Consider the following 22,648-nt stretch of genomic DNA (forward strand, 5'->3'; position numbering starts at 1 on the left):
AAGAACAAGAAAGGCCATGAGACTCATCTCCAATTAGAGACACACACACAGCCAGAAGTGGCACTGTGGTTCAAGTGGTAGAGTGCTAGCCTTGAGCAAAAAAGCTCAGGGACAGCACCAAGGCCCTGAGTTCAAGCACCAGGACTAACACAGAAAAAAAGGGCTAGAGGTATGGCTCAAGCAGAAGAGCACCTGACTAGCCAACAAGAGCCTCAAATTCAAATCTCACCCAGTACATACACAAAGACAAGACTTTATAAGAGAAGCCATGAGGAAGGGATGGAGTGGGCCAGCTCTCCGCATGGCGTTGCTGTAAACAGAGGCCGCCACTCCTCCAGAGCATGGCATCCGCCCACCCAGAATCATGCAAGGCTCAGGCCTCATGGAAATCTTCAGCAGTCTGGAAGGAGAGGTTCATTTTATTTTTATCACAGCATGAATCCATTCCAGTGTAGGCTTTGGCTCCTAGGTGAAGCCTAGAAAATATCCTTTTCCATTTCCAGATCTTAAAACAGATGTGCAAAAACAAACATCTTCCACCCCACAGTTGCTGCCCCTCCACACCCAACAGCCCTGGGAGACACACCACGAGCTCCTAGGAATAGTTCACACGCCTGCTGGCCGCCGGCAGCAGCCGGGCAGTCTAGAAGTGCGAAGGGCGGTTTGCACGCCCCCGCTTGGGCCACTCCTCATCCACCCACCTGCGCAGCACCTTCTCCACATCGGCCCGGTGGTAGAGCCGGCACAGCTCCATCAGCTGGGCCACAGTCCTCTGGCTGTGGCGGAACAAGAACTGGAGGGTGGGGCTCTGCGGCCTCTGCTCCAGGAAGCAGAGCTCATCATAGGACATGCCCCACTTGCTGGCGAAGTTCCTCCAGTTCTTCACGGTGGGGTGACACGGGTCCAGCTTTATCCTGATCACGTCCAGCAAGTCCTGGTCATCGAGCAAGTCGCTTATGGTGGGGGCCCGGAGAGAACACGAGGAGCAGGAGCAGTCTTCCTTACACAGCTGGTCCTGGCCGACCCCTGAAGGAAGGAAGGGGAGGCACCGGTCAGCCAGGGGCTTGCAAACATGTCCTGCACTCCTCCTGCCCTTTACCTTCATGTCCAAGTTTGACAGCATCCATCCATCTAGGACTATCACAGCCTTCCATAGACAGAAACAGTTCACAACACCCATTTCTCAGGACTACAAGGTTATTATTCTTGACTGCCAAAGACAAGCTGTTTTGAGTACTAGGTGCAGTCATGAGTCCTCCTTTCTGACCAAAGCTCCCTGCACCTCCCAGCATGCCTCTCAGTGTGGCTTGCAATCAGTTCAGTCCATAAGGCCAGAGCCCTGAGAAACCTGTCACGTTTGTGCATGCCTCAGCCCTCTGCCCCACAAGATTTGTCATCAAACTCAGAGTGGCAAGGTATCATGGATTACATGATTCCTTAAAAGTCCTTAATTAAACCTAGCTGGACGCAGTGTCTTGTATCTATAATCCTAGCTACTCCGGAGGCTGAGATCACAGTAAGAGGCCTGCAGAGGGTAAGGAGTTGTTAAACTCCATCTCAGCCAATAAAAATGTGGGTGGGGAGGTTTATGCCTGTCCTACTAGCTATATAGAAAGGGTAAACAGGCTCAGGGTCATTCAGACCAGTTATATGCACATTTAAAAACAAGAGCCATGCATTGGTGGCTCAAACCTGTCATCCTAACTACTCAAGAGGCTGAGATCTGAGGATTGGGGTTCAAAGCCAAACTTGACAGGAAAGTCCTCGAGACTCATCTCTAATTAAGCCAGAAGTGGAGGTGTGGCTCAAGTGGCAGACAGCCCTGAACAAAAAAAGCTAAGGGACACTGGGCACTGGTGGCTCACGCCTGTAACCCTAACTACTCAGGAGGCTGAGGTCTGAAGATCATGGTTCAAAGCCAGCCTGGGAGGAAAACCCATGAGACTCTTATCTCCAATAAAATACCAGAAAACTGGAAGTGGCGCTGTGGCTTAAGTGGTAGAGCACTAGCCTTAAGCTGAAGAGCGCAGGGACAGCACCGAGGCCCAGAGTTCAAGCCCTATGACTGATAATAATAATAAGAAGAAGAATAAGGCAGGAGGAGGAAGAGATCTCAACAATATCAAGCCATCCCTGCAAGCACAAAGACCTGAGTTCAAACCTTTAGTACCAAAAACAACAACAAATACCAGCACTGAAAAAGTGTAGCCCTCCTCTTGATACTGCTTTGGCCAGACATCAGTGGTCCACAGTTTTAATCCTAGTTTATCTGGGAGGCTGAGAGGGGAGGATCTCAGTTTGAAGCCAGTAGATATAAAAGTTTGTAAGATTCTATCTTAAGAATAAACAGCAAGCTGGGTGCTGGTGGCTCACACCTATAATCCTAGCTATTAGGGAGGCTGAGATCTGAGGATCACGGTTCAAAGCCAGCCTGGGTAGGAAAGTCAGTGAGACTCTTATCTCCAGTTAACCACTAGAAAACCGGAAGTGGCGCTGTAGCTCAAGTGGTAGAGTGCTGTCCTTGAGCTGAAGAGCCCAGGGACAGCATCCGGTCCCTGAGTTCAAGCCCCATAACAACAACAAATAACCAGCAAGTTGGGTGCTGATGGTTCAAGCCCCAAACCCTAACTACTCAGGAAGCTGAGATCTGAGGATAGTGGTTCAAAGCCAGCCTGGACAGGAAAAATCCATAAGGCTATTATCTCCAATTAATCACCAAAAGGCCAGAAGTAGACCTATGGCTCAAGTGGTAGCACACAGGCCTTGAGAAAAAAAAGCTTAGAGACAGTGCTTAGTCCCTGAGCTCAACTCAAGCCCCAGGACTGGCACACGTGCATGCGCAGGCAGGCACGCATGCACACATGCACACACACACACACACCCTAAGAAATGGTTAATTTCAGATGGCGCCTTAGCCTTATCTTAACCTTTCCCTTTGGGGCTGGTAGGTGGTAAAATACCAGTCAATGAAAAGTTCACTGTGAGTTGGAACACGATTGGGTTCAGAGTTCACACTATGGACCCTAGAAATGGCTCCCCCTGGAGGCTGGCGGGGATGGTGGGGACATGGAGTCTCCCGGAGGGGAGAGGGGAGGCATCCTTTTATCTCCTCTGCTGCTTCCTAGCCCTGCGTACTCCAGGGACCCTGTGAGTGGATGGCTTGGAAAGGTGTAATTATAGCCTGAATTACTCAGAACAACTAAACAGTAAACATTTTATTCTGGAGGCTATAGAGAAAGCCCAGGATTAGAGTTCTAACGGAAACCAGGTGTCGGGTCTGGAGCTTGCAAAATTCCAGCTCAGGGTCAAAGCAGATTTACACACTCATGCAGTTAACTTGTTTTTTTTCCTTTTTTCTCTCTCCTTCATTCTTTCCTTCCTTCTTTCCTTCCTTCTTTCCTTCCTTCTTTCCTTCCTTCCTCCCTCCCTTTCTCTCTCTCTCTCTCTCTCTCTCTTTTTGGTCAGTTGTGGGGCTTGAACTGTGGGCCCGGGCACTGTCCCTCAGCTCTTCAGCTCAAGGCTAGGGTTCTACACTGGAGCTACAGCACTACTTCCAGTTTTCTGGTGGTTCACTGGAGATAAGAGCCTCACAGCCTTTCCTGCCTGGGCTGGTTTTGAACCGTGATCATCAGATCTAAGCCTCCTGAGTAGCTAGGATGACAGGTGTGAGCCACCAGCACCCAGCCAGTTAACTTTGTTTAGGGGTAAATTTATGCCTGCTTCTGTGTGCCCTCTGCTGTGACACCATGCAGAGCCTAGGGGGTGTGCCAAGAAGGGGACGGAGCTCTGGATGTGTGCACTGATGTCCTATGCAATTATCAGGACCAGAGGAATAAGGAACTCCTCACACTGTGTCCCAGTGCCGTCCCCAGAAAAGGCAAAGTGGACACAGTCACCAAGCAAGTTCTGTGCTCTGCTGACATGTGCACCACTGCTGCTTTCCAGAGCGTGCGCGCGCGCACGCGCAAACACACACACACACACACACACATTAATGACAATCACATTCTCAACTCTGGTTCACCATCTAGCTATCCCTGAAGCCCCAATATCTTTACAGTTGGTCATTTTACCTGAAAGAGGTTCTTCAGTACTGTCTGGAAAGCCGTTTTCTTCTCTCTAGAAACCAGAATGTGACCTTCATTAAAATCACACCCACAGGGAGAAGCGAGAGTGAGGGAAGGGGTGACACCATCCACAAAGAAACAGATTCATGACTTAAGTAACTGTAACCCCTCAGTACATCACCTTTATCATAAAAATAAAAAGTTGGAATCCCGCCCCCAAGTGAGTGGCGTTGTCAACAGTGCTCCCTGTCCGCTGGGACAGGCCTGCAGCACCGTACCGTGCATGACACCCCCAGTGCCCAGAACAGATCCTGCCACGGGGGGACACTCCATATGTATTTGTGGACCCTGTTAATATCCTGTTTAAAACAGCAGATCAAGCTGGGCACTGGTGGCTCCTGCTTGTCATCCTAGCTACTCAGGAGGCTGAGATCTGAGGATCGCAATTCAAAGCCAGCCTAGACAGAAAAGTCCACGAGAATCTTATCTTCAATTAACCAACAAAAAGCCAAAAGTGAAGCTGTGCCTCAAGTGGTAGAAAGGAAAAAACAAACAAGTGAGAACACGGAGTCCTGAGTTTGAGCCCAGTACCTCTGCACACATGAAAGTGCTAACTCTGCAGTAGCAGTGTGTTCTGTGTAATCTTAAGCAGTCATCTCTGAAACTGCGAGACCGTTCTCTTCGCTGTGAGCACACAGCCCTGGGTCTCGGCCGAGTGTAGGGGTGTATACACCTGTCTAAGCACAGTCTCATCTCCTATTTTCCCCACGTAGGAGATCCCTTCCTTGACTAATTGAAGCAATTCCTGCTCTGGTGTGAGTCCTCTTCCTTGACTTGCTGTGCTTCCTGGAACAACCAAACCAGCCTGCTGAACACACTTTACTCCTTTCCATTTGATTGAACCAGAACTTTTTTCATTTTTTTGCCAGTCCTGGGATTTGAATTCAGGGTCTAGGTGCTGTTCCTGAGCATTTTTTCTCGAGGCTAGCACTCTACCACTTGAGCCACAGTGCTACTTCCAGCTTTTTCTGTTTATGTGGTACTGAGGAATTGAACCCAGGGCTCCATGCATGCTAGGCAAGCACTCTACCATTAAGCCATCTTCCCAACCCCTTTTTCCATTTTCTTTAGTTAGGTGTGTGTGTGTGTGTGTGTGTGTGTGTGTGTGTGTGTGTGTGTGTGTGTGTGTGTGTGTGTGTGTGTGTGTGTGTGTGTGTGTGTGTGTGTGTGTGTGTGTGTGTGTGTGTGTGTGGAATTGAACCCAGGGCTCCATGCATGCTAGGCAAGCACTCTACCATTAAGCCATCTTCCCAACCCCTTTTTCCATTTTCTTTAGTTAGGGTGTGTGTGTGTGTGTGTGTGTGTGTGTGTGTGTGTGTGTGTGTGTGTGTGTGTGTGTGTGTGTGTGTGTGTGTGTGTGTGTGTGTGTGTGTGTGTGTGTGTGTGTGGAATTGAACCCAGGGCTCCATGCATGCTAGGCAAGCACTCTACCATTAAGCCATCTTCCCAACCCCTTTTTCCATTTTCTTTAGTTAGGGTGTGTGTATGTGTGTGCGTGTGTGTGTGTGTGTGTGTGTGTGTGGAATTGAACCCAGGGCTCCATGCATGCTAGGCAAGCACTCTACCATTAAGCCATCTTCCCAACCCCTTTTTCCATTTTCTTTAGTTAGGGTGTGTGTGCGTGTGTGTGTGGAATTGAACCCAGGGCTCCATGCATGCTAGGCAAGCACTCTACCATTAAGCCATCTTCCCAACCCCTTTTTCCATTTTCTTTAGTTAGGGCATGTGTGTGTGTGTGTGTGTGTGTGTGTGTGTGTGTGTGTGTGTGTGTGTGTGTGTGTGTGTGTGTGTGTGTGTAATTGAACCCAGGTGTGTGTGTGTGTGTGTGTGTGTGTAATTGAACCCAGGGCTCCATGCATGCTAGGCAAGCACTCTACCATTAAGCCATCTTCCCAACCCCTTTTTCCATTTTCTTTAGTGTGTGTGTGTGTGTGTGTGTGTGTGTGTGGAATTGAACCCAGGGCTTCATGCATGCTAGGCAAGCACTCTACCATTAAGCCATCTTCCCAACCCCTTTTTCCATTTTCTTTAGTGTGTGTGTGTGTGTGTTAGAACTACAGGGAGCCTATGGAGGACAGGAATGTCTCAATCTAGCCTTGTGAGAATAGAAGCCCTGAGTCAGGGCCTCCATTCAGAGCTTACAGCTGGGTGGAGGCTGGCCTCTGCACATCTGCACATTTCTAGCAGGACCGGGCAGGCCTGTGTGTGCTTTTGATCAACACAGTCAGTTCTGCTCGGAGAACTGGAAACGGGCCTTAGAAACAGAACAGGAACTGCAGGTCATATTGAAAGACATGAATGCCAGAAGTTGACAGGTTTTGTGGTATTTGTGGTCCCTGCTAAAACATGAGGTTTTCCCAAAGTAAAAATGATGCTACAAGGCCGGGGGCACACTTGTAATCTCAGCACTTGGCAGGATGAGGCAGGTGTTTTGAGGCCAGCCTAGGCTACCCACCAAGACTGTCTCAAAAAATCAAAGGCTTCCGATCTAGTTCAGTGGTAAAGTGCTTGCCTAGTAAGCTTGAGGTCCTGGGTTTGATTATCAGGAAAGGAGGAGGAGGAGGAAGTGGGAGGGGGAGGTGGGAGGGGGAGATGGGAGGAGGAGGTAGGAGGAGAAGGAGGAGGGAAGCATGAAACAATAAAAATCAAACTGGGCATAGTAATTCATGCCTGTAATCTAATCTGGAGGTAGAGAGCTGGAGGTTTGTGGGGTTTTTTTTGTTTTTGTCTTGTTTTTTTGTCAGTTGTGGGGCCTGAACTCTGGGCCTGGGCACTGTCCCTCAGCTCTTCAGCTCAAGGGTATCGCTCTACCACTTGAGCCACAGCACCACTTCCTGCTTAAGTGGTGCTGAGGAATCAAACCCAGGGCCTCATGCATGCAAGGCAAGCACTCTACCACTGAGCCACCTTCCCAGCCTTAGAGGACTGAGTTTTAAGAGCAGCCTAGACAAAAAATTTGCAAGATCCTCTACTAAAAACAAAAGTGTCTTACATATTTGGCATATTTGGCTTAATTTCTCATATTCCACAGCTAATGTCTGCCCAGAATCCCCGATATACACAAGGGAGGGACTGACTCCATTACTGTGAAGTTGAATGCAGTCCCCAAGGCCATGTCCACTCACCCTCAAGACCAAAATCAAGTTGTCCCCGCCCCCTAGTGGTAGCAGCCTAGATCACAAGGAGCCCCAGAGGAAAGCCCCGCCCTCCTGATGCACACTTAAGGACCACCATCCAGTTGTTACTTAGCTAGTTTTGGGGGACAGTAATCCCTGCTAAGGTTTGGTCTCTCTGTTTTAAGCACATATTTTACTAAGTTGCTTCAAAAATAGGTTTTCAAATGCCGGGGTGCAATGGTAATAGGGTTTACCTAGCAAGACTCTAGATCATTTAAAGCTGTTTCCTGGGCCTGTGAAATTCAAGTAGCTTTTAGTGGTGACAATTTCCAAAAGAGACCTAATATTAGAATGAAACTCTTCTGAAAACATCTATCTGCTAGCCACATGTAGACATTAATATTATACTGCGAACTACCCATTGAGCTTGTCTTAAAAAAAAAAAAAAAAAAAGCCAACTCAGGCTGGGAAGGTGGCTCAGTGGTAGAGTGCTTGTCTTGCATGCATGAGGCCCTGGGTCTGATTCCTCAGCACCACATAAGCAGAAAATAGCTGGAAGTGGCGCTGTGGCTCAAGTGGTAGAACGCTAGCCTTGAGCTGAAGAGCTGAGGGACAGCGCCTAGGCCCAGAGTTCAGACCCCACAGCCAAAAAAAAAAGCCAACTTTTTATAATAAACTGCTATGTTACAATGACAATAACAGTATTTGTTTTTACTTCTTTTGTGTGTGCCACTACTGGGTCTTAAACTCAAGGCCTTGCTCTCTCAATTGGCTTTTTTTGCTGAAGGACAGGTAGATTCTTTTATCTATATAGTTTTTTGGTTTGTATTAGTCCTGGGGCTTGAACTCAGGACCTGGGCATTTTCCATGAGTTTTGTTGTTATTTGTTTTGTTGTTGTTGTTTTTTTTTAAATCAAGGCTAGCATTCTACCACTTAAGCCACAGCTCCACTTCTGGCTTCTTACTGGTTGACTGGAGATAAAGAGTCTCTTGGATTTTTCTGCCTGGGCTGGCTTCAAACCTTGATCCTCAGATCTCAGCCTCCTGAGTAGCTAGGATTATAGGATTATAGCACCTGGCACACATAAAGAAAAAATGGACACAAGCCCATTTTTTGAAAGTATATTTGAGAAACTGGCTTCATTGATCATATTTTCAGTGTAAGAGAATGTTCTATGGCCTGGAACACAGACAAAAAGATCTACTACCTTAATCTTACTATCCAGTAATGAAACAATAATGTGCCCAAGTATTGGTATCTTAGGACCTGTGTTAAAAAGGCATAGGCAGATGGCCGGCATCATTGGCTCATGCCTGTAATCCTAGCTATTCAGGAGGCTGAGATTCAAGGATCACAGTTCAAAACCAGCCCAAGAGGGAAAGTTGGTGAGGCTCTTATTTCCAATTAACCACCAGAAAATGGAAAATAGCACTGTGGCTCAAAGTGGTAGAGCACTAGCTTTGAGTGAAAAATCTCAGGGAGAGTGTCCAGGCCCTGAGTTCAAGCCCTACAACTGACAACAACAACAACAAAAGGTCCAGGCAGAATAAAGCCAGCACAAAGCAAGGTAGAGGTCCAGGCAAGGCCTCAGGACAGGAAGCATTGCAACGAGGATGAAAGAAATCCTACATATTGGGGCTGGGAAGGTGGCTCAGTGATAGAGCGCTTGCCTTGCATGCATGAAGCCCTGGGTTCAATTCCTCAGCACCACATAAGCAGAAAAACAAAAGCCGGAAGTGGCGCTGTGGCTCAAGTGGTAGAGCGCTAGCAGTGAGCTGAAGAGCTGAGGGACAGCGCCCAGGCCCAGAGTTCAGGCCCCACGACCAGACCAAAACAAAAACAAAAACAAAGAAATCCTACATATGGAAAAACAAAATCATTGAAATAAATGCGGCGGTGCTTTGCTAGGCTGAGAGCAAACCTGGAGGTCTGCATGCACTTAATCCTTCTTCCCACCAACAAGTTCTGCACCCAGCTGCCAGGCAGGCCAGCCAACACTGCAGCTGCAGTGGGAGGCGTCCTTGGGTGTAATTCCATACCTCTGCTATGCTCTCAAAGATGAAAGATAGGCGGGTTTTCCCTTTGTGCCCGGAGTATAGTTGGCTATTGTTCTGAAGCACTGCAGAGCATGGGTCGGGAGGCTATGGTTTATACATGCGAACACAGGCAGACATTGGGGAAACGGGTCTTCCTGCAAGGCAGGGTCTCAGCACCAATCTGCTTCATTCACAGATCCCACTGTGAGGGAAGAGGGTGACCGAGACTACTCGGAATGCTATATGGTGTGTGCTGTGTGCTGAGGAAGTATGCTAACAAATTCCTGGGGCTGTCATTTTCCTGTGGGGCAGAATTACCTGTGACCGAAGCGTGGCTCCTTGAGGGGTATGTGTTAATGTACAAAAAGTTTTCCTGAGATGACGTACTATTTAAAACTTTTGGATGATTTATTCCAGTGTGTGTGTTGGTGTCTGCAAGTGCACATGTATTTCAAAGCAAAAAGAGGTATGAGAATCCCTTTTGTTGTTGTTAGTGGTGGTGGTCATGGGGCTTGAACTCAGGGCCTGGGAGCTGTCTCTGAACGTTCACTCAAGGCTTGTGCTCTATCACTCTGAACCACAGCTCCATTTCTGGTTCTTTCGTGGAGACAAGAGTCTCATGAATTTTCCTGCCAGGGCTGGCTTTAAATTGTGATCCTCAGATCTCAGCTACCTGAGTAGATGGGATTACAGGTGAGAGCCACCAGTGCTTGCCTGGCTAGGTGTGAGAATCTTCTCCCAGTTTCTCAATTCCATCTCACACACCACAGGTTGCTGGTGGTGTCCTGTGGTTCCACCCCTTCCTGTTTACTTAATCATACCTGTGTGAACCACCTGAGCAGGACACTTTTAACTCCTAAACCACATTTACAAATTGCTTTCACTTCTTTTTATAATACATCATGGACATCTTTTTAAAACCAGTAATTGTATGCTCCTTCCCTCTCTCCCTCTCTCTCCCTCCCCATCTCTCTCTCTCTCTCTCTCTCTCTCTCTCTCTCTCTCTCTCTCTGTGCCAGTACTAGGGCTTAAACTTAGGGCCTCATGCTCTCTCTTGGCTTTTCATTTAAGGCTGGAGCTCTACTAGAGCCACAGCTCTACTTCTGGCTTTTTGGTGGTTAACTGGAGATAAGAGTCTCACAGACTTTTCTGCCTTGCTATCATTATCCACAGATCCCAGCCTCCTGAATAGCTACCATTATAGGTGTGAGCCCCTGGTGCCTAGCTACAAATATCTTATCTTGACCTGGAGGAGGAGAAGGGGAGGGGGAATGAAGAAGGAAGGAAAAGGAAGGAAGGAAGGAAGGAAGGGAGGGAGGGAGGGAGGGAGGGAGGGAGGAAAGAAAGGGAAAAAGAGGGAGGAAGGAAGAAGAGGGCGGGAGGAGGAAGAGGGAGGAGGAGGGAAGAGGAAGAGGAGGGGTGAAGGGGGGGGGAGGCAGCCAGACCAGACCATCTTGACAGCTCAGAACATCTGACCTCCTTCTGGGGAAGCCAGCTTCTGGAGATTCCTTCCCGCCTCCCCACAAGCGTGGCAGCAGTGTTTAGAGCCCTTTCCCAGCCTGGCTTGGGAGAGAACAGTGTGGCTACGCAGAGGATAGCAGAAAGGCTGAAGCGTCTCCATCTCACCAGAGGGCAGGTTCTAAAAGTTTATAGTTCCACCTCATAGCAGTGGTTCTTCAAAGTTCTATAAACTTCGCAGCAGGGGTAAAGTAAGGACGCACTGAGGCAACCTGTGCTATCAGATTCTCCCTTAGAGGAAGACAAAGCTGAAGAGCTGCTGGCTGTGTGCACAGGTCTTGTCAGAGCTTGAAAGGATTGCTGCACGGCTGGGTGCAGGCAGGGGCCTGCCCGGCTGACTCACGCAGCGCAGCCGTAGCAGAGGAGGAGCCGGTCACCATGCCCTGGGACCACGGTGCCCACAAGGGCTTCAGGTCTGCAGACGTCTTGAGCTCCTTGCTGTCTGGCCAAAGCCATGAGTCTGCTGCATGGGATTCTGTCCCTGAGAAGAATGACCTTCCATTTGCCGGTTTTGTTCCAGTAGCACTCGCTCCCGTTCTGCCAGCTGTTGGCAACTCTGGGGGGCCGTGGGGGAGTGGGGTGGCACTGGACAAAGCCCAGGTTACATCCCTGCTCTCACCAGCTGTCTTGGGCTCCCTCCTCTGTATCGAGGGGCTGGACAGCAGGCTTCTAAGGGCCCCTTCAGCTCCTCATCTGTTTCCTAATATCTGGATAATTCAAAAAGAGACACTGAAGCTGGGCTCTGGTGGCTCACACCTAGAATCCTATATCTACCCAGGAGGCTACGATTTGAGGATCACAGTTCAAAGTCAGCCCGGCACACAAATTTGTGAGACTCTTAAATGCAAGTAACAAGCAAAAAGCTGGAACTGGAGGCATGGCTCAAGTGATAGAGTACCATCCATAAGCAATAAGTGTGGAAAGCCTAGAGTTCAAGCTCCAGTATTGGCTCGTGCGCGTGCGCGCGCGCACACACACACGCACACACACACACACACACACACACACACACATACACACACACACACACACCAGGAAGGAAGGAAGGGAGAGAGGGAAGGAGGCAGGAGGGAGGGAGGAAGGGAGGGGGAGGGAGGAGGGAAGAAAGGAAGGGAGGGAGGGATGGAGGTAGGGAAGGAAGGAAGAAGGGAGGAAGGAGGGAAGGAAGGGCAGGCAGGCAGATTTAGCTCAGAGTTCTAGAGGCTGGGAAATCCTTCGTGGTCTCATTGCCTCTGGAAGACCCACCACTGCTCAACGCTGACACACTAAGTCTAACTTTCCAAGCCAGAAGGAGCCGGAGCCACAGCCCCAGGTCACTGGCATCTGTGCCACCTTGACACACCAGGCCTCCCAGCCTCAGTCCCATTCCCTAAACAGCAATGGTTAAGCCACTGCCTGAGTTGATAGTGAACACAGTAGGTAGGCTAGGGCTGATTTTTTTTTTTTTTTAGAATTAAAACAAAATGTTTAAGTTTGACTTCTGAATTCTCAAAAGAAAAATGACAGGATTTAGAAATCATTAAAAAATGTCACTGGTCGCCAGTGGCTCTTGCCTGTCATCCTAGCTACTCAGGAGGCTGAGATCTGAGGATCAAGGTTCAAAACCAGCCTGGGCAGGAAAGCCCATGAGACTCTTTTTTTTTGCCGGTCCTGGGGCCTGAACTCTGGGCCTGGGCACTGTCCCTCACCTCTTCAGCTCAAGGCTAGCGCTCTACCACTTGAGCCACAGTGCCACTTCCTGCCTTTTCTGCTTATGTAGTGCTGAGGAATCAAACCCAGGGCTTCATGCATGCAAGACAAGCACTCTGCCACTGAGCCACCTTCCCAGCCCTTCATGAGATACTTATCTCCAGTTAACCACCAGATAACCGGAAGTGGTCCTGTAGCTCAAGTGGTAGAGTGCTCACCTTGAGCGGAAGAGCTGAGGGACAACGCGGGACAATGCCCAGGCCCAGAGTTCAAGCCCCACGACCAACAATAACAACAAAAAATGTCACTGGACACCGGTGGCTCATGCCTGTAATACTAGCTACTCAGGAAGCTGAAATCTGAGGATCACAGTTTGAAGCTAGCTGAGGCTAAAATGTCCCCTACCACTTGAGCCACAGTGCACTTTCAGTTTTCTGGTGGTTAATTCGGGATAAGAGTCTCACGGACTTTCCTGGCTGGGTGGCTTTGAACTGTGATCCTCAGATCTCAGCCCCCTAAGTAGCTAGGATTGCAGGTATGAGCCACCAGCACCTGGCATTATCCAGTTTTGTTGGCTCATAATTTTTCCCCTATGTGTATCAATGACACATGAAAGAAAGCAACTCTTTTTTCCAACTAACATTCATTTCTCGATCATAATACATATTTATGTTACAGAATGAACTAAAGAGACCTGTTATTCAAAGTGATAGAAGATAGCTACCTTGCCGAGATAATTCCAACTTATTTTGTTATCTCTAAATTTTCCTATTTGCTCTTTACTATTTGTTTACTTTGAGATAGACTCTTCCCTATACAGCTCTGAGATTACAGATGTGTGTCACCCTATCTGAACATTCTTTCTTTCTAAAGCACTGTGTGAAATCATTCTTTAAAAAAAAAAATCTAGGTGACTTATTGAATACTTCAGGGGGTGACAAGCCACTGAAATTATTCTTACCTGATGTGGATCATCAGATCTCGGTGGGCAGTTCGAAGTTATTGGATCACATTCCTCAGCTAGGGAAAACAAAAACACAACTTGACTGGAAAGAGCACGCTCTGGTGTTAAGACTAAAATTAAGGCTCAGTATCACCCACTTGCCTGGCCATCTGGTAAAACTGGTAGGGCTTAAATTGCCTAACGGCAAGTTACCTTCTCAGTGCTTCTCCCGAGACCAAGCCTGCTGGCCTTTCAGGGACCAGGCATGATTCTGCTCATGCTCAGTGGGTTCCAGGCTTCGCTGGCCTGTGGAATGATTACACAAGCCAGTCTCTTCTTCATGGGGGCCAGGGGCATGCTGCCCTTTTGATGCTCAAAGCCTGCCCTCATGTAGCCCACGACTTTCGGCCCTGTTTCCCAGCTGGGCCCAGCCTGGCCCAGTAAGGTGTGAGTACCCAAGCAACAGAGGCTCCACCACGGTCAAGGGCAGAATTAGTGGACTGCTCTTGCTGAGCAATGCCAAAGGTAACGCCACAGGTACGAAGACCACCTGGGCTCTACTGGCAGCTGTTCCCAGATGGGACTTCGGGGGTTGTGCTCTCGTTGTTGGGTGTCTGCCCTCTCTTTCACCTAAAATGCTCTTGTCCCAGGGTGAAAATGCCTGTGATGGACTAGACCTGGTGGAGTGCTGGCACGCGGTTTCCGAATGCACAACCTAGGCCTGCAGTCAGAGCCCAGCTTTGTACCTGGTGGAGCCTCAGCAAATGGCGCTGCCATTAGCTTGGTGACTATCTCTGGCCGCCTGTGCCAGGCATCACCATCCTAAGCAGTGTTCAATGGTCGTTGCAGCCCAGGCCCGAGAGGGCTGTTCAGAGGCATGCAGAAGGCACTTCCCTTCTGGAAGAATCCACCCTGGAAAGAGCAGTGACTCTGCCTGGCCCTTACCTGCTGTTTCCCTTGCTCCCTCATCCTTTGCTTCCAAGGGTGGGGTGAGGCCCAGAAGAAAAAGGAAAAAGGTCTCTGGGCCAGTATACAAGGCTACACCTAACACATATGCTCTCTAGAGCCCAAAGGGTGACTCTTAAAATCAGTGGGCTAGCCCAGTGTCACTGGCTCACACCTGTAACTCTATCTACTCAGGAGGCTGAGATCCGAGGATCTCAGTTTGAAACCAACCAGGGAAGAAAAGTCTGTGGGATTCTTATCTCCAATTAACCACCAGAAAACTGGAAGTGGTGCTGTGGCTCAAAGTGGTAGAGTGTTCGCCTTGAGCTGAAGAGCTCAGGGACAGCACACAGGCCTAAGTTCAAGCCCATGACTGACCAAAAAATTATATACTTTGGTCCAAATCTGGACTCAATATCTGATTCTTTCCCTCACTGTCTGGCTCTCTACCAACTGAGCCACACCTTCAGCCACAATTTATGTACTTTATTTTATTTATTTATTTATTTATTTTGGTCAGTCATGGGGCTTAAACTCTGGGCTTGGGCGCTGTCCTTGCACTCTTCAGCTCAAGGGGAACGTTCTACTGCTTGAGTCACAGTGCCACTTCCAGTTTTCTAGTGGTTTATTGGAGATAAAAGTCTCACTGACTTTCCTGCCCCAGCTGGCTTTGAACCGCAATCCTCTATCTCAGCCTCCTGAGTAGCTAGGAATACAGGCCAGAGCCACCGGTGCCCGGCTACTTTCTTTCTTTCTTTCTTTCTTTTCCTGTCTTGGGGCTTGAACTTGGCCCCTGGGCACTGTCCCAGAGTTTATTTTTGCTCAAGGCTAGCTTTCTGCCATGTTAGCCACAGCTCCACTTCTGGCTTTTGGGGGATTAATGGGAGGAAAGAGTCTCAGACTTTCCTGCCCTGGCTGGCTTCAAACTCCAATCTTCAGATCTCAGCTCCTGAGTAGCTAGGATTACAGGTGTGAGCCACTGGTGCCTACCTCCCAATTATACATTTTAACAAAATTAATTTCTGAGCTACAGTATGTATCATGCCATGTGCTAAGTGCTGGCATGTTTCCATTTTATAATTTTAAAAAGTGAAAAATCACTTGCATTAGTGCATGGTTCAAGACATTAATAACAAATCCAAGTAGTTATATTATTTGTACATACCTTTTGGGAGTCCAGTGTCTTGGATGGGATATTTGTCTGACTGTAGAAACCAACAAGGGAGAAGGGTGAGTTTTAAATGTCTGTCAGAGGATCAAAGTATAATGAAAGCTTTGTGTGGGTTAAGTCATAACTTCCAATTAAAACCTGGGAAGGTTTTCATGGAGTTAACAACAGACTTGACCTATTGGTGGTTTTTATTTTCCACTTATATAGAAATGAAATCAAGGAAGAAAAGAAGCAAGTATTGGAACCTAAAACAGAGAAAGGGTTCTCCTATGTCCTTGAGCTCTGACCACTCAGCCACACTTCCTCTCTGTTGGGCCGTTAGTCTTTCTATTTCCTGCAGCCAGCACTGAGGGACTCTGATCTGTGTGCATTATGGGCAGAGCTATTTCTTCTCTGCACTTTGGTGACAGTCCATGAACATGTGTTCTAGGCACTGTTCACCACTGGGGTTGAATTCCAGAACAGGATACAACTGTGTTATCCACTGCACAGGGATCTAAGACTCAGTTACTAATTATGCACACACTTGGATGCACTACTTGAGGGTAAACGTGCTACAGAGAATTCAATTTGCAGTTATAACTAGAGGCCTGGTTCAAGTGAGAGCACCAGCCATGAGGGGGAAAAGTTGAGCTAGAGTGCCAGGTCCTGAGTTCAAGCAGAGTACCAGCATATGTGTGCTGTGCAAGCAAGCACTCACGGGCGCGCACGCATATACACACACACAGAGTTCTTACAGCTAGTCACATATTTGTAATTTGTGGATATCAGCTCCACCTAATGTTCTATAAACTTGTTTCAGGTTAATGGGACAGCCTTGTCTGAACAAAGTGATACTTCCCAAGTTTTCTGCAAGTGTCACAAATGCCTTGCTCTGAAAGAGGAGAGAAGTAAGTAAGTGTGCAATCAGGATATTGTTATGATGCTTTCCCTTGGAGTTCTTTGGGAGCTAGGCAGTCAGGTTTCACGATGTCTAATTAGCCACCTTCACACCTTCCCACACTCAGTCACAGAGAACCAGAAAGTCCCTGCTGAAGACTAAATTAGTTCTTCTGGTCACTCCATTCCCAGAGCACAGAAGCAATTGAGTCCTCTGTGCTTGTTACACACAGGTTTACTGTGACAGCGTTGCCTGTAGATTGTGAGTGTTCTTGACTGGACCATGTCTGCCACACCCCCAGATTCAACACAGTGTACACTAAGAGCTGTGGAAAGATCTGGACAAGCACATGGGCAAGACTGAGTGCAGGTCACCTGGGTACCAATGCGTAAGCTGGTGTCCAGGACTTGGGTGCACAGAGGAAGGCAGGCTCGCCTCAGATGCCAGCTGCAGTGAGCACAAGAGGCAGAGGGTGGGGGAGTGGCAGGTACAAGAAGCCATCAGCCCAAAGCCCAGGTGGCTGTGCAGGGGGCAGAGGAAGGTGGGGCTGGGTGGAACACAATGGAACCTCTTTCCAGTGAGGCTCATGAAACAGAGGGAGGGATTCAGGTCTAAGTTCTGAGACGCTGACTTCATCAAACATCCACTCCTGGTCTGCATGTGGGTAGGTGGCCAACGGGCCTTGGTGTCAAGTCAGCGAATACAATTGGGCAGGAAAGAGGCACTAAAGAAAGTGGCCTCTTCTGGGTACTGGTGGCTCATGGCTGTAATCCTAGTTATCCAGAAGACAGAATACCAGGCTAGCCTGGATCTAAGGGTCCAGGTTTGAAGCCAGACAGGGCAGAAAAGCCTGTGAGACTCCAAGCTCCAATTAACCACCAAAAAGCCAGAAGTGGAAAATGTCAAGTAACAGGGGGACAGGGGGATGGAGCTGGCTGCTAGTGGCTCACACCTGTAATCCTAGCTACTCAGGAAGCTAGGATCTGAGGATCGCAGTCCTGGGCAGGAAAGTCTGCAAGACTCTTGTCTCCAATTAACCTCAGAAAGCTGGGAATGGAGTTGTGGCTCAAGTGGAAGAGTATTAGCTCTGAACACAAAAGCTCAGCAACAGTGCCCATGACCAGAAGAAAGAAGAGAAGAGAAGAGAGGAGAGCAGAGGAGAGGAGAAAGGGAAAGAGAAGAAAAGAGAAACAGAGAGGAAGGGAGGGAGAAGAGGGAAGGGGGAAGGGGGGAGGGGGGAGGGGGATGTGGAGAGCTGAGCACCACATGTAGACACAACGATACAATCTGGAACCCACCGTGCTGAAAGATAAAGTGCTGGGGTCTGTGTCTTCCACCGGCTCCTGGGTCATCTGATCTGGAAAGAAAAAAGAAAAGGGGAGAATTTCAGCCAATGGAAAGAACCTTTGCCAGTGACCCAAAGAATAGAGACTATGCCACGTTCTAGTAGAGCACAGAGACATGGGACCACATGTCAGAAAATGAACAGCTTAAACCCCAGGAGCCAGCATCCAGTCCCAGAACACATAAGCCAGTTTGGCGTCTGGCTTGTAAGACAGCCAGAGTCTCAAGGGACTCCTCAGGCGGGGATGGTGAGGACAACAATGCCTTCAGTCACTGTCTGGGATGCTCAGAAAGAGATCCGGACACCACATTAGCCTCTGATTCTTCTGTGGCCCTAAGATGAGGGAGCGGGCGGGGGGGGGGGGGGGCAATTCTGACAGCAATGGGATTTCCCACCATCCTAGTTGAATCCAGACTCAGATTTGATACACAGGAAAGAAATGAATTGCATGGCTAACTCATGCAGCCCTGAGTAATTAAGAACCAGGCCAGAGCTGCAATGTAGTTTTAGGTGGGGAGTAGGAGGGACCAAATGCATGGCACCCCATGGGAACAGCAGAGCAGGGGGAAAGAGCCTACTGAGGATCTGACAACTACTCCAAGAATGGGGTGGCGTCACTCAACTGAAGAACCTCAAAGACCAAGCCCGCAGAGGACAGAATGGGTCAAGTGTGTGGACTTCAAATGGACCTCGACAGCCTCACAGCCTGCATTCGGCTTTCTGGTTTTTTCTTCCTGTGCTTCTTCCATTCTGGTTCCTGCTTTGTGGGGGGAAAGCCCCCATGAAGCATCCAAGAGAGTCCCCCCCCCCCCCGTCCTCCCTCACCACTTTATTAGCACTGATGCACAGCTGGATGTAAACTCCTGATGACTTAGTGTAAGAGAAGAAAGCACATGACAGGAGGGAGGAAAATGGAGGCAATGGCTTGGAAAGGAAGACTCTCACCAAGGCAGCAGCGCAGAGCAAGGAAGGAACTCTGGAGCCCGTGGAGGAGGTGGGGGTCCTCACCTGCATTCCACCTGTCTTTCAGGAGTTTATGCTAAGACCTTGGGCAGGTCTAAAGGTGTGGCACCACAGACATCCACGCTGTGATTTCAGAGAAGCCCAACCAAGAGCCATTCACCTTGGACCAGTCTAGCGTGGGCATATCAAGAGACAGGCAGAAAGCAACAGGGCCGGTGGCTCATGTCTGCAGTTTCGGTAATGGAACTTAAGCAGGAAGGGATGAGGGGGTTTATTGTTTTCTGAAGCATAGCAGTGAGGTGAGGCAGCCCTGAGAAAGGGTTATGCATTTGATGTAGAGATGTGATTGGACAAAGCGTGTCCCAATTGGATGAAGAGGGTCTGATGCAGAGATGTGACTGGCCAAAGCAGAAGTCTGATGCAGAGATGTGATTGGACAAAGCAGAAGTCTGATGCAGAGATGTGATTGGACAAAGAAAATCTGGCTCAGTTCTATAGACTGAAGGGACCCAGCAAAGCTGGCAACTCAAGTATTTTCAGGTCTTTTTTTTTTTTTTTCTGGTCAGCAAAGTCTTGACTGCACCAGCCTTTGCTGTGCAGCAGGCTGTGAATGAAGTCTATACTTGTCAGGGGTATGGCAAACGTGCCCACACAGCCAGCCCACAGCCAGCCCACGTGTGTTCCCGGCACCTTTTCCTGCAGCTGGCTGAGGTCAAGACAGAAGAAATCAGCTCTCACAGGCCCAGAGTGGTCTGTGCAAGGCAGATTTTGGGTGAAGAGCACTCCTAGTTATTTGAGACAGATTCGTAAGTAGAAAGTTCTCCCCAAGTCTTACCTAGATGCCTTGGGGTTTCCTAAATACAATGGTTAAAGATATCAAGTTAAATTTTCATCTAAAGTTCTATAATGAACCTTCTTTTACTAGCTTCGGGTGACAGTGGACTGAATTCCCATCTGATGGGGGCCACCAAGGAGCCTGAAGCAGAAGGGGGTGCCTGAGCCCAGGGAGGGCAAGGCCCACAGCTCTGCCAGGCTGGTGGGGACCCTCCCCGATCCTGGCTGTCACACCTCGGCTGGCAGAGGCTCCTCCTCAAAGCTGCCTGCCCCCCCCCACGGTGATGACAACAAGCTCAGATCCCCCCACTTGCAGGTGGCTGAGGGGCCTGCCTGTCTCATGCGGTGTCTTTCAGGCTCTGCAGGCAAGCTGCAGTCATTTGGTTTTGGTGATCACATATCCTTAACCTGTAACACGAGGGGTTAGAACGAGAGCCTCCATTAGTCTGCATATGTCAAAGTCCATGAGTGGGGACTGTGGGAGCCACACAGTAATAGCAGTCTGAGCTGGGCTCACAGACCTGGTCTACAGCCCCCTTCCCCCTCCCCTGGGGCCTCTCCACTACACTCACGGTCTCTGTGCTACCATATGTTTTGGTGTGAATCCACTGTCTCTGACTCACAACAGCCTTCCCAAGGGGGCACCATATGAACTCTAACCTCACCCTACCTGTCTGCCTTGGAGTTGGACATCAGGAATTTCTCCAACCTGCTTCATCTGATAGTTGGTCTAAGATTCCTATATCAGAAAGGTCCCACCCCATCCTGGGAGGAAGAGGTGTACCTTACTAGGAGGGCAGGAGGAATCTGAGTTGCCAGCCTTGCTGGGTCCCCTCAGTCTATAGAACTGAGCCAGATTTCTTTGTCCAATCACATCTCTGCATCAGACCCTCTTCATCCAATCATATCTCTGCATTGGACTCTTTGTCCAATCACGTCTCTACATCAAACCTTCTTTGTCCAATCACAATTCTACATGGCTGTCCATGCTTGGAATATCAGGAAGGGTAGAGAATGCAGAGAAGGCATGAACACGCCATGCTTCCTTCCCCTGTACCTTGCCTGGTGTGTTTCCTGACCATGTATCCATGAAGACACACATATCTGTATCTGTGGCATAATAAATTGGCAAGGCTGGGGGCACAGGTCAACCTGGTGACACCTCCCTTTCCTTGTCCCATTCCAGAGGAGCCCACAGTTCCTAGAAGACTTTCTCACAGGAAGTTCAAACATCTCCGAAGAGATCTTTCAGAGAAAACAGAGGGAAGCAGCGAGGGCTTCAGGCGCTTTCCTGAGCCTCCTGAGCTGAGAGAGTGGGGCTTTGTGCTCCCCAGTGAAGAATTAAAGGCAACTCTTTGAACTTGGATTTCAGGGTTGTTGTTGGCTTTTTTTTTTCTTTTGACCCACAGCTGTTTTCATGACTGGTTCCAAAGACATCCTGGAGTGGTGAGCCACAGAGAGGAGGGAGGGAGAGGGGGAAGAACCACACATCCCCCACACACTTGGGAGGCTCTGGAGGAACAGGCCCATCCAGCTGGGCACACGTTGGGAGGTCCTGCCAGGCTCACCCTTTATCTCAGGATTTGTTCTCTACTGGAGCTCAGACACAGGCAGGGGGGGAAGGGCAGGAGACCAGTGAAACGGTCCCATGGGGGGGGGGGGGGTCGACCGGCAGGAGCTAGCCAGACGCTCTCCACTCTCTGCACACACACACCCTGGGAACTTTGGGGATCCGATTCCAGGCGGTGTGTGTCTTGGGCAGAGCGGCCTGAGCTGACCCTCGCTGGAATTCCCCTATAGTGAATTCACTGCTAGTTCTGTCGCCCCTGAGTGCCCTCAGCACGACTTCTTTTGAGTAGGTTATGGGCCCCTACTTTCTCTGCTGACTACGATTTGGGGGGCCCAGGCAGGCCTTCCATGTAAATCCTTGCCTCCCAAGGTCTCCTTTAATTCTGCCACCAGCACCATGTGACCACCACCGCTGACATGGATCCCGGGCAGCAGAGGTGGGGACACTCTTATTCCCCTTCTGTCTTCTGAAACCCTGGGTGGGGGGCAGGGGAGGGCAGGAGAAATCCAGACTAGTTTCCGTCTGCAGTGAATAAGACGTTTACCATGCCCCACCTGGAGAAGAACGGGGGTCTCCTCTGAAGTCCTGAGGAAACTTCCCGAACCCGTTGGGTTTGATCCCATCACCTGAACACTCCCGGACTCCCTCTATCTCCTCCTAACGGCTCCAGGCACCAGTCGGCACCGGAACCGTCCGACTCTGCGTCCCCACCCCCCACCCCAGTACAACCTCAAGAAACAACCCCGGCAACGGCCCAGCCCGGAGGCCCTCCACGCGACAGCAGGGAAGAGGTCCGGGCAGGGTCTGCCGGGCAGGTGGCACCAAAGGCAAAGCCGGGCGCGGGCTTCGGGCGCAATGCACCAGATTTCGAAGACAGCCGAGGCCCCGAGGTCTCCGAGTGTCCACCGTGCAACGGGCACGGAGCAGCCCCGACGGCCGAGCCCGTGCGGCAAAGGCGCGGGGAGAGGAGGCCCGAGGCCCGGGGGCGCCTCGTGCTCCCCGCGCCGGGGCTGCGCGGCCTCGCGGGGGCCCGGAACAAAGGCGCCCGGCCCGGGCGGCGGCGCGTGCGGGCCGGGGGCCGGGAGGGGGGAGCGAGGCCGTGCCGGGGCGCCGCCGTCCCCTCCCGCCCCGCCCGTCCCCCGGCGGGACCCAGGCCCCAGGTGAGCGCCGGGCGCCCAGTGGCCTTACCTGAGCGCAGAGGGTCGCCCGGGGAAGCCATGCGGGCGAGCGGGCGGGCGCCCGAGCCAGGCTGGGCGGCCTCGGCGACGGAGGAGAGCGGGACCCCGGCCCGACGTCCGGCGGCTCCAACGCGCGCGGGGCTCCAAACCTGGCGCTCGGTGCGCCCCGCGGCGGCGACGGCCTCTCCTCCCTCCCTCCTTCCCCCTCTTCCCTCTCCCCCCTCCTCCCCTCCCTCCCTCCCCCTTCTCCGGCTCCCCGCTCCCTCGCGCTCTCACTTCCTGCCCGGGCGATCCACAGAGCCTTGGCCCGGGGCGCGCGCCTCCCACTGGGG

At 50.3% G+C, this 22,648-nt stretch overlaps 1 protein-coding gene across 1 annotated transcript; it reads right to left on the reverse strand.

Moving 5' to 3' along the window:
* Window positions 1-401: 401 nt before the first annotated feature.
* On the reverse strand, window positions 402-22,444 carry Edaradd (EDAR associated death domain). The gene is made up of 6 exons (XM_042686154.1): window positions 22,327-22,444; window positions 17,725-17,783; window positions 15,541-15,580; window positions 13,449-13,507; window positions 4,074-4,119; window positions 402-1,026 (listed from the first exon to the last, which is right to left on the reverse strand). Exons 1-6 carry the CDS (start codon window positions 22,355-22,357, stop codon window positions 644-646), a joined length of 618 nt encoding a protein of 205 aa, XP_042542088.1. The 5' UTR covers window positions 22,358-22,444; the 3' UTR covers window positions 402-643.
* Window positions 22,445-22,648: the final 204 nt, after the last annotated feature.

Source organism: Dipodomys spectabilis, unplaced genomic scaffold, assembly GCF_019054845.1.
Source record: "Dipodomys spectabilis isolate Male_0828 unplaced genomic scaffold, ASM1905484v1 ptg000096l, whole genome shotgun sequence".
Lineage (NCBI taxonomy): Eukaryota > Metazoa > Chordata > Mammalia > Rodentia > Heteromyidae > Dipodomys > Dipodomys spectabilis.

Bases quoted from the DNA above. Each gene is read 5' to 3' on its own strand.
- Edaradd (XM_042686154.1), bottom strand. From the start codon at position 22,357: ATGGCTTCCCCGGGCGACCCTCTGCGCTCAG. The intron at 17,784-22,326 runs GTAAGGCCACTG...TTTTCTTTCCAG, and splicing joins GGGCGACCCTCTGCGCTCAG to ATCAGATGACCCAGGAGCCG. The intron at 4,120-13,448 runs GTAAGAATAATT...TCTGGTTTCTAG, and splicing joins GATCTGATGATCCACATCAG to AGAGAAGAAAACGGCTTTCC.